Here is a 17003-nt window from a genome sequence, read left to right as displayed (position 1 = left end):
AGAAGTGCCTAAAATGAGTCTAAGTTCTCCCTTGATGGCATCATTAATTTCAGAAGCCACCATCGAGGCAGTAACCATCTCACGTGGTACTGTAAGCTTGCACACAATACACCTAGGCTGGTTCTTAACAGGTCTGACACCGGGGAGAAAACCACTCCTATATAGCAGCCTGCTTTCTTAATTTGCATGAATATGTCTCTTCTGCACATCCCATGACAGGAAGTCCCTGCCCCAACTGTACTTTGATGCAACATCCACGTTTTCAGTAATTGGCCCCAGTTCTGCTCTGACATATGCTGATGTACATTGGGAGTGGTCACAAAGAATAGTGGAGTTACACTGGCGTCCGTCTGCATGAGAAGAAGCTGGCCTGTAAAAGAGTTTCAAGTTAATTCTCTTTCTTCTGACACACAAGCAAACTACACCTACACGGAATGTAAAACGTAAAGAGATGGACAAAGAAATGTTAAAATATTTAAGAAAAAAAAAAGACAAGCCAGAAAACTCCAAGCCTGACATCAGTGAAATGGCGCTGCATATACCAGGTAATGTAGAACAGTCACACATGCACACAGCAAAACCGCAATTAAAAGTGATAGATTACTTACAAAAATGTTTCAAATAAGAACAAGGTTTTACTGGGAGCTCATCAATTTGCAGCTTTCCATGATTGTTTTTTTTTTTGAAGTTTGTTTTGCTTTTCTCCAAAACACTTCACACAGAAGAAAAATGTTTCCTCACACAATGGTTTCTTCCGCAGAGAAATGTATGTTTGCGCAGCACCTGGTACAATGAGGTTCCAGTTTGACTGGCCTCTGGTTGTTATCACGCTGCAAAGGCTTGATTAAAACTTAGAAGGATGAGTTCTTCAAATTTCAGTGACAATCTCTGGGCATTTCTTTTTCTATTAGCACAGGAACTGATCTCCTTATGAACATTTATACTGATTTCTAAATGCTTGCGACGCTACATCTTTGACACTAATATGGTAATTGCTTCCTTAAATGGCTGGAAAGCAAACACTTGTTCCATTAAAACAGGAAGAGACAGGAACAGGTAATTAAGTATACAGAAAAATGTCCATATTAAAACAGATGCCATGTAAGGCCAAAACCAGCAAGATACCAGAAACGGTTGTGGGAGGGCTGCCCTTCAATAAAAATTGAGAGGAAAGCGTATCTGGTGCCAACTGTATTTTATCAAACTCCCAGAGAGCCCCAAGAAGGAATGCTACCAACACACAGGCATGAGAAAAACAGGACTGAAAGGATGCGACTGTATGTCTGAAGTCAAGACCTTTTTGTTAACTGCTATCTCATGGAAAAACTACACATCTGAGGAAGCTCCTGAGACAAAACAAGACCATCTTCTGGGTCGTTCATCACCGTAACGGTTATTAGCAAAAACCCAGCAGTGGATTTTTTTCCTTATAAGCGCTACAGGTGCCAAGAAAAACAAACCATATTTCATTTGGAAGTGACGGCGATTGTTCTTTTCTTGTAAGTGCATTAAATTTGATCTTGATCCTGGAAATACAAGAATAAGCTTCTTCCCCTGGTCTGTTACAGAGGTTGTAATTTAACAGGATTCGGAATGAGGGGGAAAGAAAAACATCAGAAAACCTAAAAATTGCTTTGGCAAAGAGTTTTTAGATTGTTCTTAAAAAAAAAAAAATCAGATGACAGTGTCCCATTTACAGCTGAGAGCAACAATAACTGAGAAATATTTTCCTGTTTCTGGAAGGTCTATCAACAAATGAACAAGACTCCTTCCTGTCTTCCTAACCTGCTTGTACCTTCCATGTCATTAAAGCATACCAGCACATTAATATCAGTACTTCCATTTCCAACATATGCAGAAAAGCTTCTCTGCTGTGAGACTAGTAAAGCACTCAGCTACCAGTCCCTCTTTCGTGGTCTCCCTAAAAGCCAACGTGAGCTTGTTCCCCAGATCCTAAATTATGATGCTATGATCAGCAGAGCACTTCCAGGTGGTCAGAGCCACTGCTTTGGTAGCTATAGCACGCCAGCCCTCAAAGCCTCATGTTTCTGGTGGTTGAAGCCTCCTCCATAACACTAAGTATTTCCAGAAGCTTTTTCATCTAATAAAAATCCCAGCCACTTCCTGCACAGCCTCACATGCTTTACCACCTAAATTCACCTATGATTCAACTGGTAGAAAAAGAAGGATTTAGCCAAAGTGTAAACTGGTTCAAAGCCAAGAGGAGAGATGACTTTGCATAACTGCACTGGGAGAAGCGACCGGCCACAGCAGTGGAAGCTGAGCAGGGGGAACCCTAGCGAAGTCAGGCTCTCTGGTAACACTTATTCTCAGGAATTTCTTTTCACCATCACGCTTCTTTCACGTGCCCAAGTCATGCAGCAGTTGCATGGTAGGTGCAGGGACAAATTTAGGCGGTTTGCATTCCCACAAAAAACAGTCAGTGGGCATAACCCTTGCACGGAAACACTCTCAGCACCGCAGGGTCTATTAATGAAACAGAGACCAGCACTTGCATCGTGCAAGTCATACAGGGGGCACTCGGCTCAAACATAAAATTAAAACAAATACATCTTTGTTCGTCAGGTTTCTTTGCCTCTCCCGATTTTGATCTCATTAACTGCTGTGGAGTTAAGTGGTAAAACATGTGGCTCAGAGGAGAGCTAATAGCTGGGCCACCTCCCTTCAACGATGGGTGGGGTGGTGGGGAAATCCCAGCACCATGGAAATTTGGTAACTGCAGATGCTCACCTTCAGCTGCTTGCCTTTTTCTTTTCTTTTTTTTTTTTTTTTGAAGCAGGTTCATTTCTCTCCTCACCCACCGAAATATTACCCAAACTGGGAGCTTGCTACAGTGCAAAGATTTCTTTTTGATCAGTTTACTCTACTGCACGAGAAGAACCAACTCTCCCCACTTTGATCAGGTCTTTATTGAAGAAAAAAAGAAATTAATTACTCAAACCTTTCTTCCCTCTCTCCTTTTTCTGACAAAATGTCCACATTATCGCTGTGGATCAACTCTACCTCTGCATGCTTGCTGTGTGCCTCACGTGCCACCTTGTGTGGCAGAGACCCAAGAGCTTCCAGAGCTCCATGCAGCCCGTGGATCTCCAGCACTCTGGGAGACACTTTTCAACACCTTCACCCCCTTCCTATACCAGATCTGGTCAGCACCGACTTCCCACCATGCCCAGTCCCAGCCCTTCCACCGCTCTCCAAGCTCCCTCTGTTCCACCTGCCCACCAAGGGCCTGGAATTGCTGCGAGGCTCCTTTCAGATCATTACCTCCTGTTCACCTCTTACCTCGATCACAATTGATTATTTCCATGACATCAGAACATCAATTGTGCCAACTGCACACGAGCCCGACCTTTCACCGGGTGAAACCCATAGTGTCTTGAAAACACTTCTGGACTTACAGCTGGAAGCAGACCCTGATTCTTGGGATCACAAACCCCTCTGGAGTCCTGGGACGGTGCTTGAGTAACTGCACTGTTCTGGCCGGCTGACAGATTCCAGCCTTTGAAGGTTTATCGTGCTGTACTATTTTTAGCGAAGGGTGAGGACCCTTACCGTACTGTCCAGCGAGAAGATACTGAACCACCGTTTCTAGCTTTCGTTGCAGTAACCCATTTAAGGTGACACTGAGACTAAGCGATATTGGCCCACAGAGTAAGTAGCTTTCCTGAGAGCTTTGCCTAAGCAGCTTTCCTGGAGACGAAAACTGCTAGTTGCACGCTGTGCCATCTCTCCTCCAAATCAGATAAAGGGCCAACTTGCTGACAAACAAATGATTTATGGGCAGCTTATTTGACTGCTAAGTGGAAGAGATCTCATTGCTAACGAGGAGGGCAGAGCAAACGCTGGCCTCTCTTCAACCACCACCTGCTCCCAGTTGTTCCTTGTTTGTGGCTGTTTCCTTAACATGCAGAATGAGGAAAAGCATAACTGGTTCCTCTGCCAAATGCTTTGAGGTTCACGGACCAAAGAAACCCTCCTTGTATAACATCCAGCTCTCGTGCTGTTAGTGTATATTCTATAGGAAGCAAAAAAGGACTTTACAGTATATACTTTGGCATAGAGCAGATGGATCTCTAGGATTCCTTCCCCCCACCACTGTTTAGACACAAAATTTAAAAATACCTTTAGAAAGATCGAATAAGCATTCTTACCAGTCCTCATCCCCTCAAAATCCGAGTGGAATGAGTCTTTCTGCAAGCTTTCCAACTTGTACTTCCTTAGGAGAAATTAATTTTCAGGAAAGTATACACACTTGAAACTGATACTTGAACTGAAACTACGTCCTAGACTCCATCAGCCTCCAGAAAAGCGCTGTTTCTTTACGAACAGTGGATAGAAATGCCAAACAGATAATGAAAAGCTCTGCTGAGAGGCACACAAATCTCAACGTTCACATAGTGCTACACTTAATGAAATAACTCAACAATCAACATTTTAAAACTCAGTGCCTGTTCTTACATGATCAAATATCAAATCAAAGAGCCAAAACTTTAGGGTCTTAGTTCTCAGAAGTTTCACCAGGACCCTTGGGATCACCAGCCAATCCCCCATTTCTATAGCTCTGAGGATCCAGACCATTTTTATTTAGGCACTTAAACGCAAAACTGAAAGCCTAAATGAAATTGCCCTAGTTTGGAGACTTTGGGCACAGATGTACTTGAGCAATACAGATCTCATTTAATGTGCCAGCGAACAACCACCAGTCCCGGCTCCTGCTGTGGCCTTTTATTTCACAACAGTGAAAAGCTCGCTCTCTGGAAGACTGGTAGCTACGCTCTGAGAGCAGTCCACTCTGCAATGGATTTGCAGGCCACACACCCTGTTCGACGCTGCATTTCAGCATAGAAAAGCGATGACTGCGAGCTCTGCATCTGCACAAGCAGTTTCCTTAGCACGGCGAAGCGAGGCCGAGGGAGTAAAAGCTACAAAAATCTCTGTGCACAGGGAAAAAAAAAGCTCTTGTGCGAGCAATCTGCAAGGTTTTGTACGAAGACACTGTTTTGCAACATCAGAGGAAGTTCGCTCTCATTGATAAGGTGGCAGTTGGTAAACCATCTCACCACTAAAAAACTCCAAGAGTGAAAGGGAAATCCCCAGGGTAAAGCAGAGATGAAGCAAATGCCAATTATAAAGGACCTTCCTCACATGCATAGCCAATCAGGTCATCAGAACACTGGAAAGGAAACTTGAATTTAAAAATATATTATCTGGTTTGCAACCCTGGAGCCAAGGGGCAACCACATTTTATTTATATGTGCATACAAATATATTTAAATAGAAGCAGGGGGGTATTTTTCTCAAGAATATGCAAGATTTTAGCCCCTGTAACTGCCTTGAAGGCACGGTTCCCACTTGTAGAACAGCGCTGTGTAGAGTTGCCCAAAAATAATTGGCAAGAGAGTTTGCTTATAAAACAAAGTGGGTTTTCACCTGACTCAAGAATTCATTATTTCCAGTAGACTCCATATCTCAAACTACTGGGGGGGGTGTGTGTGCGAAAGGGTTAACAGTCCCGGTGACTTTATCAAAGATCAACACTGGGGAATTTCTAGAAGATCTGCACGCTGCAACTTGATTTTCTATCCTCCTGACTCTATTTGACCTCCCTCATCAACCGACAAACTTTTAGATGGTATTTAATGGTGCAGCAATCCCCTATTGCTGTTGATGAGGATTCAGCTATTAGTTTAAGCTGAAATGCTGGAAGGAAACTCTCTTTTACACAAAGCAAATCTCAACGTTCACAGAAGTTCGCACAATTTTGGCAGCATTTCTTGGGAGAGAGATTGGGAAGAAAGGTTCAACTGAAATTTAGCTTTAAAAGCTGGCTGCACTTGTTTGGAGACCAGCTGCTCATCACTTAAATTCTCTTGTAAATACACCAATTAAATTTATTTGAAATTAAGTTAAATAAAGCACAGCCACCAAATTTATGAGCTCAAATCTTTGAGTGTGCAGCAAGTGAAACAATAACAAAATTCATGCAGTTACATCACCACTTTCCCTGCAGGCAGCACGGCTTCATCAGTGGTCTTGATACCTTTCCTGTACCGCATAAGAAAAATAAAAACTAACAGACTTGCCACTGTCACTGTATCTGCAGAAACACTCTGAGGTACTGGAAAAGGAAGGGAAAAAATGAAGCTGGCAGCCATAACATTTCTCAGACAAGCTTCAGTGATAAACTCCAAATTTCTTGTGCCTTGTGGGATTATATAAACTACAGAAATGCAATCAAACTGCCTCCAAAATAATCATACAACCAGCTACCCTCTGGTTTTTTATCTCATGACTATCAATCACTGCTTGAGCTACCTTTCATAATTTTGCCTTTCCAGTTCCTAACTTATACGGGGGAATAGTATCACCACATGTGTAGGCCCCATGGGCTTACTCGTGACCAAATGTTACTTGTGGAAATGAAGAATCTTTCCTCTGGAGGAACATCTAAATCACATTTTACCCTATGTATTCTATAAAAAAAACGCAATAAATCCAACAATCTCTTTACCACTCATAGGGGCCTAGAAGAGAGAGGTGCTATCTTTCACAGCAATCAGTCTGTAACAAGATTTGAAAGATAAGATGTTATGATCATAAGGACAGGCTGTGCTTACATGCACGGTAATCAAGTATCTGTTCATTCAATTTGTTTCCCCTCCTATGGCCCCGTCAAGACTAAAACACTGAAGTCCTGTTATTACCGTGCTCCCTGTAATACTGCTTTCTCTGCTGACTGAAGCAGGAACTCGAGCAACACAGCCTAAACATGTACACGTCTTGAATTCTTCTGCTTCCTGTTAAAGGCTCGGATGAAGACAGAGACTTAAAATTACCAGAAAACAGTTGGGGATGGACATTAAATATTGTCAGACACGTTTACTTTGACCCATGCTCAAAATGTTCAGCGGTTAATGGATTATCAACCTGTCTTAGACCCAAGCAAAGACTAAAATATTGAAAACACTTTCCCCTGAGTAGCAGAATGACGTTCATGATGTAGCCCGGTGGGTTGGCTTGCTGCCCTGATAAAGACTACCGGGAAAAACAAACACGGGAACCAAACAAAAAAAGGTTAAAATTACAGAATTTTAGTAGCCGAGGAAGCTATTGCCTCAAGCGAACAGCAAGCTAGATTCAGGCATTTGAGCAATTTTCAAAATTCTAGTAAGTATTCCTTTGGACTGTTGAGCACAAAATTTAAAACATAAAATAAACCTAAAGCCTTAGTTTACATTCTTCTTTTTCACCAAGCCTTGTGAAATGGAGGAAGTGTTTTAATGCAATCTTTACTAGGAATACTGAAAGTTAAAATAAAACCAAATAAGATTTTCCTCATTCAACCAAAATAAATTACTCAGCCCTAAACTGAACAGAAGTAGATTAAAAAGTGAAACATGTTAATAAGCACTTTCTGTGTGAGAAGACCTCTAGTTAGAATTTCACCCTCATTTTCTACTCAGCTTTTCAACCATGCCTGACTGCCGCCGATTAGCCAGCTGCACTGCCAAACCCCAGCTCAAACCAGAAGGCAATCAACAGGATAACATCTTTGTCCTGGGCTACGGCTTCTTTTGAGCAGGTTGGCCAAGCTCAACTGCAATTTGCTTCGCAATTCACCTGCTGTGCTGGCTATCGCTCTAGAAAGAACTGAAATTCTGCTCATTAGCCTCCTCCAAAGGAAGCAACATTTAAACAAGGCTAGTGTCCAGCCAGCATGCCCTCTTCATGCCCCGCAGAGTGCCGGAGTCATTTGGCTCATTTCAACCAACTCTTCAGGGTTTCAAGGATAGCGAATTCCCAGAATGTTTGGAAAAAATATTAGGGATCTGGTTGGAGATGAAACACTTAAAAGCATGCACCACTGGAGGGAAACTGCCATCTGAGCTCTCTGTTATGCCCAGCCCCATGGCAAGCAGGACCGGCAACAGACTTGGGCTTTAGAGGCAACTGCAGCTTGTTTTACCTCATTCTGAGCTGGAACTATGAGGGGGAGAAATTGGCAATACTTTGGAGAAAAGCAGGGTGGTCGCAGGGACCACAAGGCAGAAGCTGGTGCTACTGAAGCATGTGGGCAGGGAAAAAGCAGTAGGCACAGATCCACAGGAAGTCAGGGCTGATAGTTCTGCTGTTAGGAAATGGCTCGGCAAAACACAGGAGCAGCTCAGACTGGCTGAGATCAGATAGCCAACCTCAGCGTTCAGCCTTTGACCACTACCAGGTACTTCTAAATTTGTACATTTTTCCTGGAAGGGCAGCTGTGGAATAATTGGTCCCCTGGAAGTTTGTTCAAGTTGCTTTACAAGTCAAAGTCTCAGACTGTGCTACATATCCTGATGTTGTAGTACTGACGTTCTCCTCATCCTTTTCAATGTCTGAAATTCAGGAGCCTTCTACTGATGAAGAGGAAACAACAGAGAGTTCAGAAAATAGAGGATTTTTGGAGGGGATAACCCTAGAGGTAAATGTACATTCTACAAAAAATCTCATGGATACAATCTGCCTGGGTAAGGTCTAGAAAAAAAAAAAATTTTAATTGCTTTATCCTGACTTCATGCCCCCAACAGAGGAAAGGAAAAATTGTCTTTTAAAATGTTATCAGCAACACTTACACAACTTGTGCTTTAAACAAATGAAAATAATTCTACTCACTACAAACCAGAGACACAAATCTCCACGCACATTTAAGTATCCCCCAAAATTCACACGGAAAGCTGGGGGCTGTGCTCCCCTGGGACGGCAATTATTAAGCATAGGATTGTGCAGAACGCTTTGGTCCTTGCCTCCAGAAGCATGTTGCAAGGCTACCCCATACCTCCCTCCAGCACCAGAGAGCATGAAACTCACCCCTAGTTCTTAGCCAGTAGCACTGATGCCCAGAATACACAAAGCAGCTTTGAAATACGTTTGCCTCCCTCACTGATGAAAGTATTCAACAGAAGCATTTCAACTGCACAGTACCTGTTTTTCTGGGTCACTCCCGCTAACACACACGTTCGTATGCATAGTTTAGAAATCTTTAATCGTGATGCACACGTAGATTTGTATAATTAGAATAAAATCGTATAATTTTACACAACAGTTGCAAAATCGGTTGCTGATGTCTTTCACTTTCTGCCCTGCTGGTTACAGCTGGCAGGCAGGCAGGCAGCACTAATGAGCATAATGGAACAGGGGGCCGGTGAGGTTGCGACATCTCCTTCCTTAAGAGACACTCAAGAGCTTCGCAGGACAAGGTCCTGAGCGACCCGCTCCAACTGTGCGTGGGTTTGAGCAGGAGGACAGAGCAGGTGGTCCCTTCCAACCTACGTTATTCTAGGATTCTCTGATAACCAAACTTCTCTGGTCAGACACCAAACAAGCAACTCCCAAAATTTCTCTTGCAACTGGGCACAACTCCTCCCTTCATATACCTGCACTTAAACAGCTCCTAGACGAATTAACAGCCAACTTTATCAGCTATGTTTGTCAACAGAACAAACTGACCCAACAGTCTGTCACTATGGCATAGAGCAGTAGCAGAACCACCACCAGGAGCCCAGGTTTCGTTCTGCCCTAGACTCAGCCGTGGGTGGGTACTTGCTGCTACATGTGTGGTGTTTGGAGCAGTTTTCACTTCTGCCAAGCTCTAAGGGGAACAAACCTGGGATCTACAGCTGAAATAACTGAGTGTTACTGTAATTCAAACAAAACGGAGCAAGAAAAAACCAAATTAAAACTGTACTCAACAGCAACGAAAGCCAAAAGGAGTTCTGCTGAGTACAGAACTTGCATAGAAGCAATCTCAGAGACAAACCTGCTTCAAAATTTCCATTTATAAATACAACCAATCCCACCTGTCGTTCTTCCTCAAGACGTATTCTCTCCTCTTCTTTCCGCCTTTCCTCCTCTCTTTTTGACTCAAGTTTTTTCCGTTCTTCTCGTTCTGCTTCTTCAGCCTAAAGAACACATTATGCAAGCCAAGCCTTAGTCTTCCTGAATATACATTTTTTAAAAATCCCTTATTGTGATACCATGGGGTGGGTGTGTGTGTGTGTGTGTTCTTATTATCTTCCCAGATGCATGTTCAGAAAGAAACAGCAAAGAGAATAAGAAAAAAAAAAGTCATTACAATTTAACTCCCCCCCCACCTTCAGCATAATTAACACTGTGGTAAGTTTAGAAATTACCCTTCTCACTTGCATTATCTGTATCTCAACAATTGAAGCAATTTAAGCAATAAGCTAAATGTTTGTGAGCTTATTACTAGAATGATATTAAGTAATATTGTGTCACAGGATTCCACGTCTCCTTACTTAAAATTCAGTTAGAATGGATCATAAGAAGAGGAAAAAGGAGAGGGGAATATAAACTTTGTAAAACCAAGAACCTTCAAAGTTATCATTAATCTGGGCAGAATCTCTTAAAGAAAAGCTTGTACTGATCTCTTCAAATAATTTTACTATTTGCTTTTAAATGAGACCTAGTAAAGAGATTGTTGCAAAATGGGGAAAAAATAAAAAGGGTGCTTATTGTATCATTTAGAGATTTATTTTTTTTTTTAAACTGTTCTTCAGTCTCTTAAATTAAGAGCATGAGCAGAAGAAATTAAAATGGAGTATTTGTGGCTTTGAACATTTCAGTGAAAAAGACCTAACCGAGGAATTTATCTGTCTACATGGGAAAATAAAAATCAGCATGTTTTAAAATGAAACAAAAGATTCCTCGCTTCACCAACCGATGCTTATCTAGCTTCATTCAACTTTGCTCAAATTTTCCACAAAAAAAAGAGGCTAATTAAATAGAATGAATATGGAAAGTAATGACAAAATGGTTAAAGCATAGAGTGAGAAAAGGATCGTAATGGAAGTTTATATGTAACATAATAATCAAGTTTATTACCAACCGCCCTGTCTACAGGGCATACCACTACAGCGTAAAGCAGAAACTGGATTTAAAGCTCCAGTGACACTACAATTCTCCAGATGGGATTTCACTGGCTTTGTCTGCACCTTCTACACACCAGAAATTTTAGTAGTTTCATAAACCCTGTCTTTTTGTAAAATGTGTGAGGTCCACCGTACACCCCAGCCTCTGTTATGCAAAGGCTGCTTACGTGCTTCTTGCAACCCCGCGTTCCAAGTTAAAGAACAATACAGAGTTTGCAAAAAAAATTATATAGAACAACTAAAAGGAGTTACTGTATAACCTGCTGCCACCCACCAGCACGCTTCAAAAAGGAAGCTTCAAAAAGCCTGTTGCTTCCCTGGAATTAACAGCAAAATGCTGGGCAAAAGTGAAAAAAAATATGCAATGGTATTTAAGTACTTTTACACACAGATTTAAGAAGGAACAACTGAAAAGCTACAGTGTATTCGCTCCGTTTGTTTGGTCTCTGCTTAAGGGCCAAACTTCAACCAAAATCTGACCGCCTCATGGATTTCAGTGGATTACAGGGTCTGCTCTTCATCTCCCCCAATCCATAAAAGCAATAAACATGGTGAAACATAAAGTTTTTGCAATATGAGAGCACACGAGACACTGCTCAGAACTGCCCGGAGTTTGGTCACAGACTCAGTGTTACAACAATGCTGTGTGGGCTTGAGTGTATTTTTAAGGGGAGACAGTACTAAGACTAAGTTGCAAGGCAGCTGAAACATCCAATGAAGAGCATTCAAGAGTTTAACTCCTCTCTGCTCTCCACTAGAATGCCCGAGAACCTAACAGAAAGAAAACGAGACACCATTTTCCATTGCCCTCATGCAATATGACATCAAAAGCTGAATTTACAGTTTTGAAACAAAAACACAACTGTTGTAGCAATGACACTGCCTTTGCCTTTCTGGGGTGTCTGTCATCGCCAGTTCTTTGCTGCGTACTGCTATTCAGGCTCTGTTCTGGGCTCTATACGTGGCAGGAAATGCTTACCTCTCTCTGAGCTTTTCTGGCTTGTTTCTCTTCTAATTTCCTCTGCTTCTTTGCTCCAATTTTCCCAGACACCTGAAATTCTGGCACCTCCTCAGCGTCATCTTCCTCTGCAACATCGCATAAACGACAAATTTTAAACTGTCTGTAAAAAGTCGCTTTGAGAAACTTCACTGCTCCCTAGGAAAGCAGCAGCAGATGAAAGGGAGACACACATACATTTCAGACAAGACCTATTAGATGGAAAAAGGCAGGAAAAAAAAAAATATCACACGAGACTGCCAAAGCCACAGAGTAGAAGTAACAAGGCAAACACACGCTCAAGTGAAGTCAGAAGTAAAAACTGACTCGATCTTCTGAAGGAAGGCTTTTCATAAACATTTCCTGCTTTCCACAATTAAGAGATACTTTCTTTTATACAGAAAAATATATAATGACAACCATTAGCACAACGGCTCAACACTCGCCTGCAGAGACTTTCTTCCCAGTCACCTCCAAGCACGACTGACATCCATGCAAAAGCAAGATTCAGAGGCATGCCACTCATCCACTAGTTCTAGCCTGACACAACTAACCTTTAAGGGAGGAGGGGAGGGGGGGTAAAAAAAAAAATCCCTGCAATGCAAATCGTGGGTTTGACTGCAACAAAACTACGTGAAACAACTAGTTCCCTGTCGTATGACAATTGGTTGTTTGTAAAGATGATTTCTGCAACTGTGAAATACGAAAGCGTCATGCTCAAATGGTGTGCAAATGCATTGTATTTCTGCTCACCCGGGGGCTGAGTAAGACTAAAGAGCTTTTAAAGACTGCCATTTCCTCCCCCCATGCCTCAGACCAATGCTTCTTGAACTTCATTTGCTAATCTAAATTAGTCCTTGATCCTACAACATAAGGACTGTTGGATTGACCTCAGCACTCAGATAAATCATTAGCTCACTTCACAATATATAGAGACTCATGCGTCTGAATCAGAGGGCAGAATCAAAATGGAAGGCTCTTTATCCCTTTTGGGGTAAAGTAATTTATACTTTGAGCATCCACAGTGCCGTTAGGCTTGACGACCCACACACTTGACGTCCGCTGGGCAGTCAGAAGAATGGCACTGCCAGCTCCTGCCATTTTCCTTAAGTGCAGTGTTTATTTAGGGAGGGAGAAGGGGAGAAGTGTGCAGGGGAAGTTCTTCCTCAGTTAAGTTCTAGCCCTCATCGTTGGAGGGGGGAAAAACCCAACTCCCCACTCACACAACCCTCGAGCCTTTGGTTCCTAAGACCAGACTAACAGGAAGCAAAAGCCCATCGTGTTTGACAAGCAGTTTCATGAGCGCCTGGAGCAGTTGTACCTGGAGCTGACCGTGCCATGGCAGCCACCAGAATTGGTTTGGTAGGGCTGGCAACAGGGTGTTTTCTGTAAGGTGCTCTCCCCAGAGAGCCTACTCCCCTTTTTTTGGGAACTCAAAAAAGCTGCTGTTAAAGGAACAATCGGATGAACAAGACTCACCCTCCTTTTATATGTAGAATTAGGTTTGAAACACTCGTTTTACTAATTCCAGTACACAGAATGGTACTATGGTTAAGCCACTGAGACACATCATCAGAAACAAATGTAACTGAGAGCTGTGTAGGTGGCTCTCAAATAACTTAGCTGTTTTCAGGATATGGAAGTTAATATGAGGCAGGCTTGCTGAATTGGGCTTCAGAGAATTACTGCTATCTGATTACTGAGGTGATCAAAAGGGTTCCCCCTTCCTACACGACAAACAGAGCGAGCAACAGGGGACACTCAGACTTGACACCGTTGCTTCTACAATTTTGCTGAAGTGTAAAATAGCTTTATTTATTTTTTAAATACTGGGCCAAGGGGAGTTCCAAGCACAACGGGTGAGCAACCCCGCATTAGCAGTTATTACTCCAAAATTAATGGTTCAATAGTGGTATTATTCTTTAGAAGATTATTTCTGGAAAACACCAGAAGTATAAAACACCACCTACGACGCTATTCAACCTGAGGCTCTGAGCGCTTCTCAGATTTCATCTATATTAGGAGTACCTGAGCCAGAGGTCAGGCAGAAGTCTAGAAAGGCTTTTAAAGCCTTTCTCCAGCCCTGGATCAAACAAGCCTTTGTTCAGTAGCATTTGCTTTCCTCCCGTTTGAAGCATCTGATGTGATCCCTGAAGTACCACTTCCTCCAAGCTTTTTTCTAGCGCATGGAGCTGCATCCAACAAAGGAAAGAGACAGTGATGCAGACGCAGCCCGTGATTCAGCAGAGCGTTAAAGGTCGACAGCGAACTAAACCTGGGTGCAATTAGTACGTGCTAAATAAACCCAAACATGCTGACAAGAATATAAGCACGTGGTGAAAGGATTTGCTGGATCAATTGGTTATTATAGCAGAATAGCTGCACCAAATGGAGAGTGCATGCTGCACACAGCCAGAGAGATTTCTTTTTTTTTTTTATTTTCCATAAAGAAGCTATCGTTTCAGCAGCTTTTAACAATCACTTTTCACATACTCATAGTTGCCAACACTAGTAGACCCAATGGGGGGTCAGTCCGTGGGAACGTGCACTCCATCTGCCCCTGTGCTTCAGATGTGATGCAAGATGTTCAGTTAGTCGTGCTCACTTGTTGTGCAAGCAGTTTATCATCACCCAAAGCACGAGGGTTGGCCAGCCTGCATACATACGCGGTTGGGAAACCTAACAATATCAGGCATCATTGTGTAGTTGAAGCTAAAAGTGTATTTTTGATTGAAGGTTGATCTTCTGTGGTGCTCTGTACAGTTTATCTGATGTTTTAGAACACGGCAGTTCTGGAACGTACGTAGGGTCGTGGCAGGAAAGGGAGAGAAGTTTAGTGCTCCAAGCTTGACACAAGCAGTTTTTCAGGAGTGACCTTCGCCAGCTGCTCACGTTACCGCAGGACACGCAAGTCCTGTTCCCACTTTGTGATACGGTGCTGATAAAGAACACCAAACCTCAAGGGACACAGGACCCTCTTCACCTGAACTGCTTGGAGGTGATGTAACAGGCCCACTTTCCACCACAGTCGCAACCCTACCAACACGTTCTGGTCCATCTTTAGAGTCCGACGTAACCACACCAACATTTCCAGAGCTTGCAAAGCATTCCCACCAGCTTCCAGCTCCAAGAGACAGAAAGCAGAAATAGTCTGACTTACAGTGACGCGCTCACACCACTTTACATATTCTGCTTTACACAAGCAAGGGTTTTGCTCAGCTGGCCAGCTGAGAGGCACCTGCAGGGAATCCTAGCTTTTCCTTAATGTTTTGAACATATTGAGAGGCAAGAAAACAGGAAACAGGAAACAGTCACACAGAAGTTTGAATCTCTTGAAATTTACAGACTACTTTTAAAAAATATTTCCCAATACCATCAGAAAGAGTGCTGGAGTGCTGATGTTCTCTATCAGGACAGGAATTTACCAGCTGCTGCATACAGAATATGCAAAAACTCCAAACGAAACCACCCACCTCATGTATAATAGTTGCCCTTGTTGTCTATGTCAAAGGGTCCGTCTTGCTTCCTATTAAGTTTTGGAAGTGAAGCAAATGGATTCCCAACCACAAAAAAGGACAAGCTGCACATGTGGCTACTCACAAAACATCCCCTGGGCACAGCTAGCTGCTTTATTTACTGTTCATGCAGCACCTAACAAAAGCAGTAAGAGGAAGGGGTGGGGGGGGGGGGGAAGATGCCCGGCAAAACACACGGTTCATCCTGAAGGCAGGAGACCTGTGTTACTAACATTGAGTAGATGTGTGACACCAGTCGCTGGAAAGGAATTGGTCCACCATACGGAAAGGTGTGGGCTTGCGTGAGTAACACAGCCCTGCGGTGGTACAGTCATTATGATTTTTAATTATTTTTTTTTTTTAATTTGGTAGCTATCTAGTTTAGGAACCAAACGAGACATTGGCTTCTTAATCTGAAGTCACAAAATCAGCCTACACTTAGGACAGAAAAAGGACAGTAAACAAAGAATATTAGCCCTTTTGAGCCGAAGTCAAACGACTTGCAGTTTTTTCTCTAATAAAGCCATATGGCATAACTGAGAAACCACACACCTACCTCTTCCACACACCATCTGTGCCTGAACCGTCTCAAGGGCAGACACACAGCGTGGATACTTTGATAATACTAAAGTGACTTTCTATATGAATAGGAGCAAGTCAAAAGTAACTTTTGGTTCACTAGTTAGGATGTTAGTAGTCAAAGTTTAACTGTACTAGAAAGGTTTTCCTACTGATTAAGCGTTAAAATTATTTCAGCTACTACACCAATTAATATAGCTCGATTACCAGCTGTTTCACAAGAACAGCATGGGACCATATCAGGGTTTCTAAGTTTATGAGTTTTCCAGACCTTTCGGCACACCAGAGTACGGGGAGATGCCACGTTACACGAGCGGTAGATGGTGCACTCAGAAAAAGTACTTTGCATTTTGACAAATTTCAGCACAAACACATTGTTCTCTAAGCTATCCACAGTATCCATGGCTGAATGGGGATACAAAAATATAATTATTTTTCATATTATTCTAATAATATTTTCTGATATTATCAGAAAACACACATGCAAGACTTTTTTAGATGCAAGATTTGAATATACTGGACTTAGATGCTACACAAAGCAATAACAGGTATTTTAAAATGCCTAAATATTGTATTTTTTTAAACTTCTAAAACCTTTTTTTGTTTGTTTTGTGCTTTCTTCCTCAATAGCCATTAGCACTTACAAAGGAAAACATGAGATTCTGATCTCCAAGTCTTGCCAAGCAAAACAGGAGAGGAACTTATGATTTAATTTGTGTTGGAACCGTTAACTTCTTGTTATCATTTTTTTATTTTACAAGTTAGAGCACTCAGACTGTCCAAAGCTGTTGGCTTTATCATTACTGATTCTGTGGAACTAAATTTAACCCAATGTTCACTGTACTGGATGTTCCTACACCTGTGCTCAGATGTACTGGGCTAAAAGCTCAGACAAAAGGCATGCAGATGTTGGGATATTTAATCTCTGAGTTCTACACTGCTGCCAAAAGTAGAGAGCCTCTA

At 42.3% G+C, this 17003-nt stretch overlaps 1 protein-coding gene across 1 annotated transcript in view; it reads right to left on the bottom strand.

Annotated features, from left to right (window-relative positions):
- The window catches only part of DDRGK1 (DDRGK domain containing 1), a 40020-nt gene that overhangs the window by 11635 nt on the left and 11382 nt on the right, over window positions 1-17003 (bottom strand). Inside the window, exons 3-4 of the mRNA XM_064448852.1 lie at window positions 11929-12035; window positions 9858-9959 (exon numbers count right to left, since the gene is read on the bottom strand). Of these exons, the coding sequence (XP_064304922.1) occupies window positions 9858-9959; window positions 11929-12035 (209 nt within the window). The remainder of the gene's footprint in view (window positions 1-9857; window positions 9960-11928; window positions 12036-17003) is intronic.

The sequence above is a fragment of the Phalacrocorax carbo genome, chromosome 4, assembly GCF_963921805.1.
Source record: "Phalacrocorax carbo chromosome 4, bPhaCar2.1, whole genome shotgun sequence".
NCBI lineage: Eukaryota > Metazoa > Chordata > Aves > Suliformes > Phalacrocoracidae > Phalacrocorax > Phalacrocorax carbo.
This window is presented reverse-complemented; position numbering and strand designations above follow the sequence as displayed.